The following is a 16,727-nucleotide window of genomic DNA, read 5'->3' on the forward strand; positions in this document are numbered from 1 at the left end:
ACAGTAAAGGGTTTGTAGTTTTTATTCTTTGAACAGAGCCTAAGGCAGAGGCCGCCAACATTTCAAATCCAAAAGAATACATTATTATGAAATCATATTGGTAAATTAAGACCTCAGCCAGCAACATGGATGACACTCAGACTTTTATTGAGGAAGCTAAAGCTGTTGAACTCTCCCCCACTAACAAAATCAGCTCTGTGTCCCCAAGTGTTTATTTATATGATAAAACTAATCACATGTAATCTGAAAATTATCTCTTATTAAAATGTCAATTTACACAGATGTAGCTACATTGCACATGGTGTGATGAACAATTAAAAAAAAAAAAAAAAAAAAAAAAAAAACAACAAACTTTACATTCTGTGTCTCTCATTACATATTTGCACACACGCGCACACACACACGCACACACACATGTTGTGATTCAGGTCAAACATTTACAGACTAATTGTCAAACCAAAGCAGACACATTAAACATCATGTAATTTGTTCTCTATATAATCAGGACTTAACATTAGCTAGAACACAACATATTGAAAGGATCACTGCTCTATACAACAAGCCTATAACTAAGAATCAAGCTCTTTGTTTTTACAGCGGTTATACACCCTAACCCATTCCGGCTATCCGGCCAACAATTGAATCGAAAGCAACTGGACTTAGGACTTAGTTTTGTCAAAAATGTTTCGCCTCTTATCCAAGGGGCTTCATCAGTTCGTAACGCATCAGTCTAAATTGTGTTCTCTTGTCATCTCCAAGTGGATCTGAGGACACGTGCATGTAAGCTGTTGTCTCTGTCTGAAACATAGAAACCACACACAAAAGGGATATTTTGTCAGTTAAACCCGTTTCGTGCTACTTGGCAGAAAGAGGTACAAAGCTGGTTGTTGCAGCATAATGCTTTGGAAAATTCCTGACTGACTGACTTCTGTCCCATGCTGATTTTCCCATTAACCTCTACACAAAAGGCCACAATCAGGAGAGGCAAACACCCTCGGGCCCTCAAGTAGAAAAGGGGAATAGTATGAACCCAATAAGATGCTACACAAAGAACACTCCTGATGTTTTGTGCTGTAGCTGTGTCCCACTGCTTGCATGATTCACCACTTTAGCTGTACTTTAGCTGTACTTTGTTTGGTGTGTTTGCAGCACCACAGATTAAACTGCTTTGGTGATCAAGGAGAACACTATAGCTGCTGAATATCAACACTGGCATTGTGAGCATGTGTGCATGGCGATGTTTGGATTCAAGTCAAAACATTGCTTTTACATCCACGATGCTTCACACAAATAGCTTTCAGGCCTGAAATCTAATACATACAGTGAAGGACTGACGTCTTCAGTGTTCTTTTGTGCATGTGCTCGAGGTCAAATTCTTCATGCTGTCACTCTTTCTTTGTGATTTAGCCTGAGCAGCAAAAACAAACATTACTCGTATGATGCACATTTTTGTCAATTTGAAGAGCAGTATTGCTTCGCTTACCATTAGGATCCTGACCAGTTCCTCCCGAACCTGGTAGTAATAACACAACCCACAAATGACCACAAACAGGATTATTGACAGGTGTTTTGGGTCCTAATACACAAACACCACATTATGACACAGGCCATCCAGTCATGGAGCCCTGCGCATGATTGGATAGCGCTCACTATAATTCAGGCACATCTTCCCATGATGAAGTGAAAAACTTACCTTCTGCTCTGTAAAACACCCCGTTATCAAAATGAAAAAGCCCTAAAAGAGAGAAAATAGATTACATAACATAATTGTCTGACAATTCATGGTATTAAAGGTAGGATTTAAATCTACAGATATGGATGAGATTGCTGCTACTGTACCACTTTAAAAAAGAAACAGTTGAAATTAAACTCAAGTCTATTTTATTAAATTCATTCGTGTATAGAAACAAAAATATATAAAATATATATATCTTGGGAATTGCCATCAAATGTTTTGCAGCATTTTGAGCATTCTGAGACTCTTGTTTGCAAAATGTATGTAGCCTTGCACGGCTTGCTTCAAAACTGTGGTGTTCAGAGGCCACTAATGCTGATGTCAATTAAAAATGACATAAATGGTTGATTGGAAAACGGCAGAGCACTGGTACTGGATTAGGAACCTAAACTTGACATATAGTCACTGGGATTGAAAAGACAGTTTGGTATATTGGCAATATCAAGATTACTCAATTGCTTTAAAATTACCTGGAAGGAATTTAGGATGGTGAAACTGTAGTTGACAAATTCATAGCTAGCATGGTGAGAGTCTAGTATGAGCAAAAAGAATCCAATGGCCCATGTTACTCCAAAAACAGGTGTCAGGAAGATGACTACTTTGAGGATGCTTTTCACTGTCTCTTTCTCGCTTGACTTGCCATCTGGGACTGAGGTCTTCATCAGCGTAAGTATGACCACCACCATGGAAAAGAGATTTGTAAAGATAACAGTTCCCACTGGGAGAAAGAAAGCATGAATAGAACCTTCCAAGAGTTTTTCAAAATATAACCAGCATGTCTCCTTATTGTGGTAGGGCTTGTCTGTGTATTTGGAGTATATATAGCTGCATCCCACTATAAGGACCGGGCAAACATAGCCGACAATGCTGGAGAGGAACATGAAGACCCTTTTCCTGAGTGGACTGAAGACAAAGATGAGTTGGTGGACGAGCATGACACTCATGCACAGCATCCAGCTGAACATGGCTAGGAAAAACAAGTGTTTGCATATGGTCAGAACCAGGCACCAGAAGTCACCGATTAGCTTAGGAGAGACAGAAGCCAAAAAAGAGCAGTCAGCCAGCAGGAGGAACACGGCTATGTTCACCATCGCTGTGTGACGGAAATGCGAAAGGTTGCTCTTGACCACAGCAGACCACACCATAAACTCGATAATGAGGAATATGACCAATGAGCAGATGGACACGCCCAGTCCCACGTAGGTAATCAAATCTAGGGCTTTTGTAGATACGTCAGTCTTGGCCATGAGGACAGAGAACGAGGTCAGATGGTTGCACTCACAGACCGTGCGGTTATCATCCCTAGTTTTGAGCGTGCATCCTTCTTCTAACCAAATCTCTGCACTGGTGTTCCAGAAAACGCAGTAAGGTTTAGTGGACTTCTGCCGTTCAATGGGGAATTCCAGTGAAATGTTTATATTAGAATTGCTTTCGTTCAGTGTGGCTGATAGTAAGAGGTTGGTATGGTTTGTTCCTTTAAAGTTGTTTCTCAGTTTTTCCATGAGATTTTTCACAGCAACAGTTTTCATGATTCCTGTGGGCATGTTCAGGTTCACGCCGATGCCAAACACAGAAACTCTACACTGGTCCTCTGAGCAGAATTTGAGGTCTAGGTTTTCGCTGGAGAAACTATCGGAATTGTTCACTCTGATATTTTGCACCAGACCCTCCACTGAATGAAGGTAATTTGATGCCATATTGTGAACAATCGATGAGTTGGGCGCTTTCCAGGTGTCTTGCAGCATGTTGCTTGCTGCGGCAACAAAATCCTGAAAGAGAACAATTAGAAAGAGAATTTTTCCATCGGATAATACCTTTGTTATAATTGCTTCAAACTGCTAATCCTTTAAAGTTGAATACACTGTGCACGTTTCAAAACCTTGCTTACAAACTGCCAAAATCAAAAGAAGGCTTTTGGACGCGATCTTCCCCCATCTCTATGGTCAATCTATCTATTCACAGTCAGTGTTGTGACCAGCCTGAGGTCTGGGGTTCAGAGATCAGAGGCCACATTCACTTTTCCTCTTTGTGCCTCATTCCAGGCACCAGCAGAGAAGTTGTGGTGTTGAATAATATGTTGTGCTCTAATTATTCGTGTCCCCTATTATGCTCTCTGTGTAAGCGCCTGCCTTGATTTTATGACTACTGATCTCTGGGAGTGGTTCCAAACTGGCTTCATGGCATCCTAGGCTGCCTTGAAAACAAGCCAAGCTTTTGATATGGCAGTTTTATTTTTCAACAGACCTTAATGTAATCCAGCTACATTTTAGCCCACAAGACAGTTGGAGATTTTAGGTTCTCATGCGAGTCAGGGAACAAACGTCATACGTGACAAGTGGAGAACCAAATATACCTTGAGAAACAATGCAGTTGTCAGGCCACTGTTTGCCTTCAACCTGTTTTCACATGACTGAAATTTCATACGTGATTGATATGACCATTTAAGTGATGATCCTCTACCCAGATAATCCAACTGCTCAGGTGGGACTTTCGTTTAGAAGTTTCTGGGGCTAAAAATTTCCCATGTATAATAGTGAAAGTAACAACAGTCACTGGGGACTTACAGGAAAGATATCCTCTTGTAAGGCAACGTTTGCTGATCCTTCGGCCATGGCACTTAATATGTTGATGGAAGCACTAATGTCCGCCGTTCTGTCATTGGGATTGGAGTCATTTGTGGGGTTGTTCCTCAGTCCTTCAAATATAGCCTTGGCCACACTCTGGGTAGCTCCTAGTCCTTTTTTGAACATCTAGATTTATTTATATTATTAAAAAAAAAAACAAAAAACAGTGCATGTGATTTTTCATTTCATAATGCCATTTACATTCCTACACAAACTGTTCATGGAATGGAAGTTCCATCTTTACCTGAATGGTTTTGAAATTATTAATGTTAGAAACAAAGCAAATGAAAACCAATGTTTTTTTTATATATATATATAATGAATTAAAAAAGCTATTTTGCTTATTTGCTAACTTTTGGTCTCCTTTCTGCTTGTAACTAAAATTCATGATATTAAAAAAAAAAAAAAAAAAAAAAAAAAAAAGTGTCCATACACTTAATTATTGTTTTGTTTTTTCGCCTGGACAACTCTAATGTTGTCAGACTGCATATTGCTTAGATGATCACAGTGTTTGCTGGAGCACAGACAATAATGCTATACAGACATGAAGCCATCCACCAGTGCTCCAGAGTTACCATCACCTAAAATAAAAAAACATCCCAAACAAAACGAAACACCAAGCATTTGCATACATGCCATTCACAATATTTTAAAACCATTTTAAAATGTACAATAATTCTTCAATTTTTCCACCAACACTTACTGCAGCCCCAAAGGATTTGAGTTGCATACCCTCTTCAGGGATCATTGGCTGAGCACAGCTTTTCGTGATGCTATATTGTTCACAAAGAGTCTACTGCATAGGGTATAATATATATGATGAGTGGTTTTGGGATCATCATATATTTATGGGTAGCTGTCTTTTTTTGAAGAAAGTTGCAAATGAGTTCTGCAAAGTCTCTAAATGTGGCAACAGTTTAGTTAAATCAGCATCCTTATGAAGCAATATTTGAAGGATTCGAGCAAATTTCAGAAATATTATCATGGTAAAGAAATCATTCTTGGCAAAAATAAAAGATAGAAATGTATTATTCTAAGGCCACATAGTGCTGTGAGATGTAAAGATACACTTACATCTGCTTCACCAAAGAGCTTCTTTAACTTTTGGTTGACACAGTTGAAGAACACTGGCTGCCATGCTGTGTCAATACAGGTGCGGGACTTATAGCCAACCCTGCCGTTTGGACATTCTTGATTTACCACTGTATCTCCAGCTGGGCATTTTGGCCAAATATCTCCATCCATTTCTTCCTCACTGCAAAACCTTTCATTTGCTTGGAGAAAAATGTAGAAAATCATTAGATAATGCAAGAGCATTCAGATGAATGCAACGCAAATGACAAAATAAGATTATATTGTAATATAAAGTTAAATTGAAGAAAGTTCTATTGTGAGCAAAAAATGTTAGTTTAATAATAAAAAAAACAAAAAACAAAAAAAGGTACCATATATTACTGGGATGGCCACGTTAGCCATTTTAGTTTGTTGTTGGTCATTTTTAAAAGTGACATCTACATATTTTCCTTGACTCGATTTCTTACAGTTGACAGGACTCTTGAAAGAATAGACCAGGTTATCATTGACAGCTGTAAGAAAAGACAGATATAAATTTAGCCTATTATCACGATATAGGGCATTTAAAACTGTTGGTGTTTTAGCAAAAACAGGGACAGGCAGTTTTGAGGCACTGTAGGTTTGTTCTTACGTATTCCTTTGGAATGACTTGACTCCCCCTCCCTGGGGCTCCACAAAATTGTATACTGTTCTGTGGTGTTTGGGATAATGGCCTGGACTTCAACTTCCTTGTCTTTTCCATCAGAGCAGTCCACAGTAAGGGGATTAATTTTTAAGGTGATCTCTTCAGGCAGACTTGCCACACTCATATTTGCCTTTGCTGTGTGCCTGACAGCCCCCTGTGTGAATCCGCACTCATATGTACCTGCAGAAAACATGGAGCTAAATTTGCATGCTTCAAGTGAAACATCTGAAAATGAATTTGTCCTCTTAGATGAATCAGACCACCGGCTGATTCTTTTCTTGGAGAGAAAACCACAGAAAACACAACAGAAATTTTTGTGCAAGGGGAAAAAAAAAAAAAAAAAAAAAAAATCCATAGCAGTATAGAGCTCTGTCGGCAATTTATGTAGCTTGCTGAACAGAATAATTCTGCCAAACATCAGTTTTTTTTAAACAAATCCTAATACTATTTCTAAGTAATCATAAATAAAAATCACATGAAATCTATGGGTGATGTCATCGAGGCTACATCTATCCCTGAATACAGTCTAATGTGAAAAACACATAGTGTGCAGTCCTTTGCTAATCACACATGTGCTGTGTAAAACTGTTATTCTGTTCATGTTGCAAAAAAAAAAATTACAAAACAGAGGGTTTAGATTGCAAGACTAATTAATTTCCTTTACTTGTCCCAGAGTGAGGAAATTGCAAATCAACAAATAACTTAGCAACAGCTAAAACATTTGTAATATTGTCTTATTTATACTGCAGCAAAAAAGGTTTTGGAGAAACCGCTGTACTTGCCTGACCAGATTCCTGTCACATTTTTGAGCATTATGTTGACACAGGAAAGGAAGTCCATATTTTTACAGCCATAATACACTTCCACCACAGTGCCATTGTTGAGCTCAAAGCGTTCATTTGGCTTGCTCATGTTCCAGCCAGCGCTGCTCGTTTCCTCCTCAAATGAGCAAGCCAACTTTGGGCTGGAATTGTATTTCACTATAGTGTTTGGGGCTTCAATGTCGACCATACCTACAGTATGTGAAGAGGGATGGATGAATTTTAGTGTCAGAAAGTGCACTGGTTCATGAGGAGCTATTTGTCTATTTTTCCAAGACTTGGGTCCAAAGCAAGATACCTAGACACCTTCTGAGCAGACCTTGTATGCATACTGGCGTGTCCCAAAGGATGACTGGAAATCATTTTAGTTTATCTTCAAAACCAAAGGATGGATGACACTGAGTATTGGCCAATCCTTTCCCATTTCTGGAACAGCATTAGGATCAACTCTACCCTCGTATTATTAATTTTGTGGACTTGCAGTGTAAAATCCCAACCACCCAATCCCAACAACAAATTCCTCTGCCCATGCTCTGCCCTGCGTTGTGAAGTGTGAACAGTCAGACAAATGTGCATCAAATTTTTGCAGATGTAGTGGTTGATCCCATAATGCTGTATTTTTTTTTACCCGGTTTCCTTCCAAGAATAAAGCTGTTCTTCCGGTTCTTTGTGTTGGTTTTATAAATGCAGAATTTGAGAACAGCTGTTTTGGCCGGATTTAACTCTAATCCTAAACATCTGAATTCTAATGATGATGTGAAGGTTATGAAGGGCATGAGGAAATGTGACAGTAACAGCAAATCAAACGAGAGAAACCTGTTCTGATGATTCGTATAATCAAAGAACACAGCAAGGCAAAAAAACAGAATTAGGATAATTAAGTAAAACTGTTATTGTACTAACCTTGAGTGTCAACTAGAACCACAGCATCAAGAGCATTTTCCAGACTTTCCACTATACTTTGGAGTTTTTTAGTATGGAGTTTGACACTGACAGCTGCCACAAAGTCAGCACCACCAGTCCTAAAAGAATTTAAAAGAAGGATTAATGAAGACAAGAGACAGACAGACAACCACTAACACTCAGACCTGCGGACAAGTCACCAGCGAACCCAAACATGATGTCTTTGGATGGAGGGAGGAAACCGGAGTACCTGGAGGAAACCCACGCAAGCTCGGGGAGAACACACAAACTCCACACTGAAACTGAACCTGCTACCTTTTTATTGTGGGAAGACAGACGTGTTGCCTGTATCTATCAATTATAGGTAAAATTATTATTATTGAAAACTTTGGACTACACAACATCTTGCATCAAACTGTGGTCACAAATATTGCTTTGTCTCAAGTGATTTGTAGTCTTTGCAGCCTACATTTTTTCAAATTTTCATCTTTCAAAGTTAGTATTTACTCCCTCCTAAATTCTTTTTCATAATATTTTTCACCTTTAGCAGGCCAGGACAAATAAACCATTATTATTAAGTGTTTGTGGTTATTTTGAGACAACCCTCTACAAGTAATAACGGTGTATTCAAACACTAGCTGTGTCCCAATTCAGGGTCATTGGCTGAAATGAGGCCTACTGTATGGATGATTTTTGCTTTGCATCAACACCTTTCTGTGTCCTTACTGTTGCATGGCAGTGCAATGGCAGTACTAAAGGTTTTTTGGTTTTAGCAGTTGCTCTGGCAGCAAAACTCCATAAATCCCAGTTACCTATGCTTTGTTTTGTGGGCAATCTTGGTCAATATGCTGGCATTTAGAAAAAACACAAGAAACTTATGCAATTAAAAAAAAAAAAAAAAAAAAGGACCAGACTCATAGACTAACTCCCTAACTACAAACTTTCGCCCCGCCCTACATGCCCTAAAGATAATATCCAACTAGGCCAGTGAGCAGTGATAGCTAACATGTCTTTGGTGCCATCAGGTGGGAACCTCCTTTCACCGGTGTTTCCTCTCGTTAGGCCCACGACACCTCCAGGAGGCTAGACAGTGAACACTGGCATCCCTGAGTCACCCCCTAATGCCAGACATCACCGCAAAAGCGTAGAGGGTGCAGGAGGTGGAGGACAAGCTACACTAGCAGATTCAGCAAACAAACTCACCTGAACAGTCCTACGATCAGAGAGAGAGCACAATTCAATTCAAACCAACACAGGCCAACTCACCTGGACTAACCACATGGTGTCAAAGAGGCTCAAACAGGCCACACCCTCCACTTAAATACACTTCCTCTTCCTGGATTTCTTCCTCTGCTTCTCCTTAGAGTCTGTCTGTCTTCAGAGCTCCCCCTGCTGGGCCCCCAGCTACTATTACTTCTTCTAATCCAAATCCACTGACTGGATCTTGCTGCCTCATCTGACATTTCCTTCACTGTTTTCCTCACCCTCTGTCCCCTTCCTCCTAACTCCCTCAACAAAACAACAACAGATCTGGCTACAAACCCTCTACAACTGGACAAATCCTAACCTTCCATCCTCGCTGCTCAGCATCCTTACCTAGATCTGCATAGCTGAGCTTTTTCCTTTCCTTTGCTTCTCCAACTGAATCCTCCCACGGCACAGTCAGCTCTATGAAATATACTCTCATTCTACTCCTCGACCACAAAATTATATCAGGCCTTAGCTTTGTGCAGGCTATTTCCTGGGGAACAACCAGCTTTCCTCCTAAATCCACCTGCATCTCCCAGTCTCTGGCATCCTCTAAGCTGACTCGCCTCCTTATTATCTTATTAACTTTCCCTCCTTCTTGAACAAACTGAATTGCTACTCTCTTTGTCTTAGACCCTCCTAAATTTGCCTTCCTCTGTATATCTTCAATGCCAGCAGCTAAGCTTTTTAAAGCTTGGTTATGTCGCCACGTATACTGTACTTGTGACAGACTGACTTTACAACCGGACAAGATGTGCTTTAGAGTTGCAGTACCTGAACACAACAAACATAGCGGGTCTCCATTTACCCAGAATTTTAGGTTCTGGGGAGTTGGCAATACATCATATGTTGCCCCAATCAAAAATAATACTAATCCTACTTTCCTCCATACTCCACAGCTCTTTCCAACTAAGCTTTTCTTCTCTACACCTTCCCAGTTCAGCCACTGTCCCTCCTTAGCCTGAGCCACTGCCCTCGCACTCCTTAATATTTCCTCCTGTCTACAAACCTGCTCCACAAGTAGCTTCCTCCTCTCTTTGAGACCTGCTCTACTCCACACCGGTTTGCCTGGGCCAAGCCCCAAGCCTCCCCGGCCTGGGTAATCTGTACATTACCCACAATCTCTGTATGCCTAAGAGCTGGTTTTGCTTCCTGCACTGCCATTCTTGGATTCCATTTTCTCCCCTTGGTTGGGTTTTGAACCACCTTACTAACAACAGCAATTTTACCCAGAGTAAAGTCTTTCAACTCAATATTGGATGGACTGATGGCAACATTTGTACAGGGATTATTTATGACTTTGTTGATTTCATGGATATTCGCCTCTCCCATTTGTGGCCTAAAATGTCTGTGGACGGCATCATCCGGCAAAAAAATTGCCATCTGTCTGACCATACTCACCAGTGCTGTGGACCAAGTGCTTACCAAACTTGTGATATTCCCATCAGCCTTAGCTGTACACTGGCACTGGCAGTGATTAGTCAATATTAGTCAAACTAACTTTAAAGTTGCATTGAAGTGCACTGAAGCATAAAAACCTGAGACAAATCACCCACTCAAGTTAAAACCTTCTCAGCTCATTTGGAGATCCTGACTGGTTCCACGACTATCTTTGCATGGACTATATTAAACCTCCCTACATCCGAAACACGCTTTGCATTTCATTGGAACAAGCCTTACGATAATCTCTGCAGGCGGGTTGGCGCTAGCCTCCTTATCACTCCTTAAATAAAGACATTAGCAGGATCATTTCCTATAGCTGAACTGAATTTTAAAATGAGCCTTTCTGTGAGAAGTCGCTCTTTCTTTGAAATATTTTTTTCAGCTCAAAAATCTGACAACCATTTTCTTTCAGTTTTCCAAACCCAGAACTTTTCAATGTACAATACCTTTTATTAATGATATTTATGAACTCAAGGCCGTTCAGCGCTGCAAACGCACTCTCAACCTTTGAAAAGAAGATAAAGAAAGATCATTCAAGTAATAAATGTCAGCTTCCATCTTCTACCCAACTGTCATAAGGAATCTACAGGTATAATTTTGTCAGGACAGCAAAATATACCATTTTAGTGCTGGAGTCACCCCACAGATTTGAAGATGTGGCCAGTGTAACTGATCCATTGAAGCCAACATCTGAATGAAAACACAATTGTTATATTCAGTTATGATCTCTATATGAATATTTATGCATAGCAGAAATGTCTGCCATGACCTGCAGTGTCGCAACATAGTAGTATGTACAACACAACTTGAGATTAGAGTGACCCTTATTCCATTATAATACATTTCTTAAAAAAATGCAACCTTTTATTTAAAATGCTTAAAAAAAAAAGAAAAAAAGAGAGAGAACATCACAAGTAATACCTTTGACTTTGGAGATGCAGAGTGGCGTGATATGGGAGACATTTGCAAAGCAAGTGGTCTCTCTGCAGCAGTTAAAATTGTAGCACACTGTGTTGCTCCAAATGAATCCAGCAGAGCAGTTGCAATTAAATTTATCTTCAACAATCAGGCAGCCTGGGAAGTGAAATGTCGTATTCAGATCATGAAGTGTTTCAATCTTGGTTGACCAGGATGGACAGACTGTTACATAAATACATAAGCCAAAAGCTCCATATCTCACCCCTCCAATTAAATTCAGTGTTAGAAACCTCATTTAGATAGAAAGTCTAAACTGAGTTCACGTGTTTCCAAAAAATGAACATTGCCAATCCTCGTCAGTCAGAGTGAGGCAGCAAAAAACTTTAAGGTTTGACAAAGAATATGGTTTTTGCTGAAGAGGCTAGTTCTAAGTTTTCCCCATTTTTCAGCCATTGGTGTATTTACAAGACTAGAGCACATACCGCCCAACTGTCAGGCACCATACAAGCATAAATATAACAATTCTATGTTTTTCTTATGTAACTACGTGTCTATCCTACCCTTTCTTTTTACATATGAAACAAACTCATATTCTAACAACTGGCATGCATATTTTCTACATATGTTCCGCTATTTTATATCATATACTGTATATGTTGTGTACAGATTGAATATACGTACATATATTACGTTTATTGGAATTCAAACAATTTCATATAATACTATATATAACAATATGCTATATTATATGTCTATTGTTCTAGATTTGTTGAAGTAGTTTAAGACTGACTGTTTGCTTCAACCCTGCCGCCAGTTTGCATTCATGTAAAATAAATCTAATAAACTCGTCTAGTCTCCCATTAGGATGTTTGTGTAGTTGTCATGTTTGCAGTGCGTCCTGCCATGTATTCTTTTAGGTCCTGAAATGACCACAGGAAAAAAGACTGTCGCCCCCTGTGAAGAATGTACCGGGTAATCTTAATTTCTGGAGCACGATACCTGCTGACAGTTCACTGTCTGAGATGACGACGTTGTGGGACTCTCCGTTTTCAGTGCTCACTGTTATGCTTTTTGTCGCATTCAGCATTTCCAGGATTTCCTTGGCTTCCAGTGTGACAGTACTCTCCACCATCAGCTCGGCAATGTACTCTAATAGCCGAACAGGAGAGAAATAGTCGTGAAATTAACCAAAACAGAACAGATAACTGTGATAACAGAAAATAAAGAAAAAAAGAAGTCCCATCAGCATCGGCATGAATAAATATTACTAGATTTTTACACATTACACGTTTACATTCCTCCGGGGTTGTGCAGGTTTGTGCATTCACTTTCAAATACTCACAAATTCAGTTTAAGCTTTGTCCATCCAGATATATTATATATTTATTTACATTTTTTACAACAAATTGTGTTGGCTTGTGGATATTAAAGACTTTACCTTGGGCATTGGAAGGTTGAAAGACCTGCAATGGCACAAACACCAGGTTGAACATGCTCGTCCAATTAAAACTAATATGAACGTGTGAAATGAACAGCACTCTCATCATGTCCAAAGACTTTCAAAGGGTGAGGTGAGTCTTTACCTGATGGTAGATGTAAACCAATCCAATTAGAAACTTGAACACCCTGGAGCACATTGTTGCTATGTGGGAAAGAAAGCAAAACAAAACAAAAAAAAAAAATAGCATTAATTAGACCAACAATACTTTTGTTCCACATTCATAAATAGACAAGATCTATTGACCCACAAACACTGAATTTGAAACACAATCAGACAATCATACGGCAGAAGAACAATCCCAAAAATTCTTGACGATAGAGTAAACCCAAAGCAAAGTGAAGACACACGCAATCAAAGTGGCTTTAACTGTTGCATATCTGTAGGTGTGTTGGAGTGTTTCTGAAATGTTCGACAAACCCACCTTTAGGATTGACAGAGGCCGGATGGCTGAAGCTAACTGATCACTTTTTAGAACTATGGAGAGTAGAAAAGCTTCTCATGATGGAGTACAAAGGGAGCAAAAGAACACATCAGGTTTTGTCTTTCCTGTCAGCCAAGAATCAGACTTTTGAGCAGTTGAGACAAACTCACAAACACTCCAGCTGAACACTAGAAACTGTGGCCTGCTCTGATGTTGTTCGTCGTTGTTTTACTGTAGTTACCGCTTAATGTCCCCAGTCACTCACTTAGGTGCAGAATAAACTGTTATGCGTTATTATTATTTTTTTTTTGCAGTTCAGGTTTGATTGTAAATTATGCGCTGCACAGATTTGGCAGCAGATCTGGCTAATCCAAAAATGGCCCAAAAGACGGGTTGATGTACAATAATCCAGAATGTGGTATTGGTTTCTTGGTTGTCATGTGACGCAATGATGCAGCACTTTACTTAAATAAAATGAAATCATATGCGTGATAAGAGAATTCATCCTCGGTGACGGCAGTCCAGGCTGGGGGTGACGGTGGTCGTAGTTTGTGTGGGGAATGATTTGTTGGCAACACTTTTGGGTCCTTAACACCAACACTGTAGCTCATTGTTTGAAAGCTACAGCCTCTCACTGTATTCCATGAACTTTGGTCACACTGTCTGGCATTTGATCTAAATTCTCTGTAAAGATTCATTTGACTTTATGTCTCTTCACACTGCTATAAATCTCACCGGACACCGGAAGAACATACAAACTCCACACTGCTACGGTCAGCTCACATTTTACAATGTTAAGCTTGTTTGCATCACTTTGCATTTGATAGCATGACTACAAACAAAGGGGTCATAGTTTTTAAAAGTTCCGACAGTGTACAGTTTTTTTTCTGGCCACATCAGTGGTGGCGTATAACAACTGTGGAACTTCTCCTACCCACCTCATTTTGTTATTGCAGCCGGCCCAACGCTTTCCTTCAGCCATTGTTATAGTGTTGTTATGAAAGTTATGTTATTAAACTCTTGGCACATGAATGGTACAAACAGTGGGAGTCCAAAAGTCTGAGACCACTATGAGTCATGGATATACACTTGCTGGCTGGCAGGAATTAGCATCAATAGCTGGATGGTAAAAACACATATAAATAAAAATAATAATGACACTTGTTGAAGCTCAGAATGGCTGTTAAAAGCCATTGCTGAAAACATTGCTGAGGTTTCCATTTTTATTTTTTTTTCCAGCCGATTGTTTGAAATACAAATTGATGCAACTCAAGCTTTGCAGAAGTGGAATCCCTACATTCTATAAAGTCTTCAAAAGCGTTAATCAAGACATTGTCTCTGCATTTGGAAACAGGCAGTGCATCAGCATGAATCAGCGTGTTTTTCAGACTACAGGCTACTCATACAAACCATTTCCTCAGTTAAACTGAAAACAAGTCAGTCCAATAGGCCATGCACATCACAGCTGTAAATGAACCTCTTGTTATTTCATGCTGATAGACATCCTTTCCACAGAAATACTGGCTGAACTGTTCTTGTTACAGGAGTAGCTTATAAAACAAATCAGTTTTGAATGGCAAAAGATTTCGACGACAAAGCTGAAGTTTTCTAACTTTTTTAAAGATACCTCAAAAGGCACGATTGTAAAATGTTTGGACAAAGATTGTAGAAAGCTCTTACCTTGGCTTTTAGCAGACGATTGGCCTTTCTTTGCTGCATTCATTAAATAAAAAGTCTACTATGCTGACTGTCTTTCAGGCACACATCTGAATAATGGCTACACACTAAGTGCATCTGTCAGAAAGATTAGGTTAGACTGGTCAGAGTGTGTTGATGGTGATGCATTTGTGTGTATGTGTTGGGTAAAGATGGAGGGCGGCCCTTACTTTGACTTGAAAGAGCATTTGCATTAATGGCATGTCTCGGTGCCAGCTCATCTACTCAGGATGTCCTTTGACTTTCCATGGGTATTTGTTTAGCAAATTAGACTCCCTCCTTCCAGAGGTCACACAAAAGTTGCCTATCTGAGGAAACCAATTGTCCTCTGGTCAATGCAATAATCTGTATTCTGGCCAAGGAGGACAGCTGACTGATCAAGAAGGCTTCGGTCAACCTTATTTGGACCAAAGAAGGTTTAGGGTTAGGAACCAGGGCCTTTTTAATGTATTCCTGGGCAGGTTGTTATCTTCTTCCATGCAATTGGGGAGTAAAAGTTTGTGTTTTTATATCAGATGTGTGATTAACTGGTGAAAGAGACTATCCACAGACTTTTCAGAAATGTGAAAATTCCAGTTGTGCAAATGATGGTGGATTGAGTGAAATGATGATGGTTTATAAATTCTATAATGAACAAAAGAGGTATGTGAATAGTTTGGTGTGTTTTTACTTTTTTTTATATGAAATAAATGACCAAAATGTGAATAAAATGTTTTAAGAGCTGGTCTTAACGCTAAGCTCTGCTAACTGTAGATGTTGGAGAGAAAAAGAGGCAGACTATAAATCAAGTCAATGCTCTCCTGGCTTCAAAACTTCAAAAGTAAACCTGCAAGCAGCGTAAAGGGAATATATTCACAGAAGGAGTCAGAGTTTCTTTGTTTACTTACTGTACAGACTACTGAAATAGATTCAACCTCACATGCTCTGTTTCTCTGGTATTTGTTTTTTATAGCTGCAACATATAATGTCCAGTTTTATTTACCAGCTAATGCTGTTTGGAAATGGCAAATGCAAATCCAAAAACCTGCTTCGGGATAAAAACAACCACAGGCCAACCAAAACAGCTAAGTTAGGCTCTTGCTACTTGCCAAGTTTGTTAAATTTTATATGCACATTTTTCAAGGAGTTGGTGACATGTTCAATCGGCTGGACAATATGATTTTGAATTTTTAACTAATGAAATATATTTTTAACAAAACAGTGAATAAAATAAGTTTTTCAATGAATACTATGAAATACTCTTTTTTTTTTATTACCTCCAAGTGTTCTAGAATAGAAGGCCGTCTCGTCTTTTCAGAACCTTTTTTTGCACTCACAACAGCTGGACGTCAGGACGACACACACACGTACACTGTGGAGACTGATGTGCAACTTTTACATCAAGACTCAAGCATATAAAAGCAAACTAATTTCAAATTTCTGTCCACTGTAGTGAGCACAATCTTTGAAAGGGCCATGATACAACCCCAGTTACTTTTAGCCTCACTCATCATGTCTGAAATCAAGAGCTCTGTGAGATTTAACAGAGATTTTACCTAGTCCTAAACCGTCGGTTAGGATAAAGAGTCGAAAGGAGTTGCAAAGAAGGAATTGGAAAAATTGTTAGATAGGATGAGTTTAATTTTAATCACTAATCAT

General features: G+C 39.3%; 1 protein-coding gene across 2 annotated transcripts; it reads right to left on the bottom strand.

The window, feature by feature from the left end:
- Positions 1-4: 4 nt before the first annotated feature.
- Positions 5-15,206, bottom strand: LOC115037651 (adhesion G protein-coupled receptor F4-like). 2 transcript variants are annotated; one of them, XM_029496330.1, is made up of 18 exons: positions 15,054-15,206; positions 13,035-13,093; positions 12,890-12,914; positions 12,451-12,600; positions 11,455-11,607; positions 11,153-11,223; positions 10,980-11,038; positions 7,843-7,961; positions 6,901-7,131; positions 6,065-6,298; positions 5,805-5,945; positions 5,434-5,633; positions 4,300-4,485; positions 2,206-3,504; positions 1,694-1,735; positions 1,484-1,513; positions 1,322-1,408; positions 5-794 (listed from the first exon to the last, which is right to left on the bottom strand). In XM_029496330.1, the coding sequence occupies exons 1-17, from the start codon at positions 15,094-15,096 to the stop codon at positions 1,340-1,342; spliced, it is 3,111 nt and encodes a 1,036-aa protein (XP_029352190.1). In that variant the 5' UTR covers positions 15,097-15,206; the 3' UTR covers positions 5-794; positions 1,322-1,339. The 2 variants fall into 2 exon arrangements, with proteins under 2 accessions (XP_029352190.1, XP_029352189.1); XM_029496329.1 differs by having other exon boundaries at positions 5-798.
- Between the last annotated feature and the right edge of the window lie 1,521 nt (positions 15,207-16,727).

The sequence above is a fragment of the Echeneis naucrates genome, chromosome 24 (genome assembly GCF_900963305.1).
Source record: "Echeneis naucrates chromosome 24, fEcheNa1.1, whole genome shotgun sequence".
Lineage (NCBI taxonomy): Eukaryota > Metazoa > Chordata > Actinopteri > Carangiformes > Echeneidae > Echeneis > Echeneis naucrates.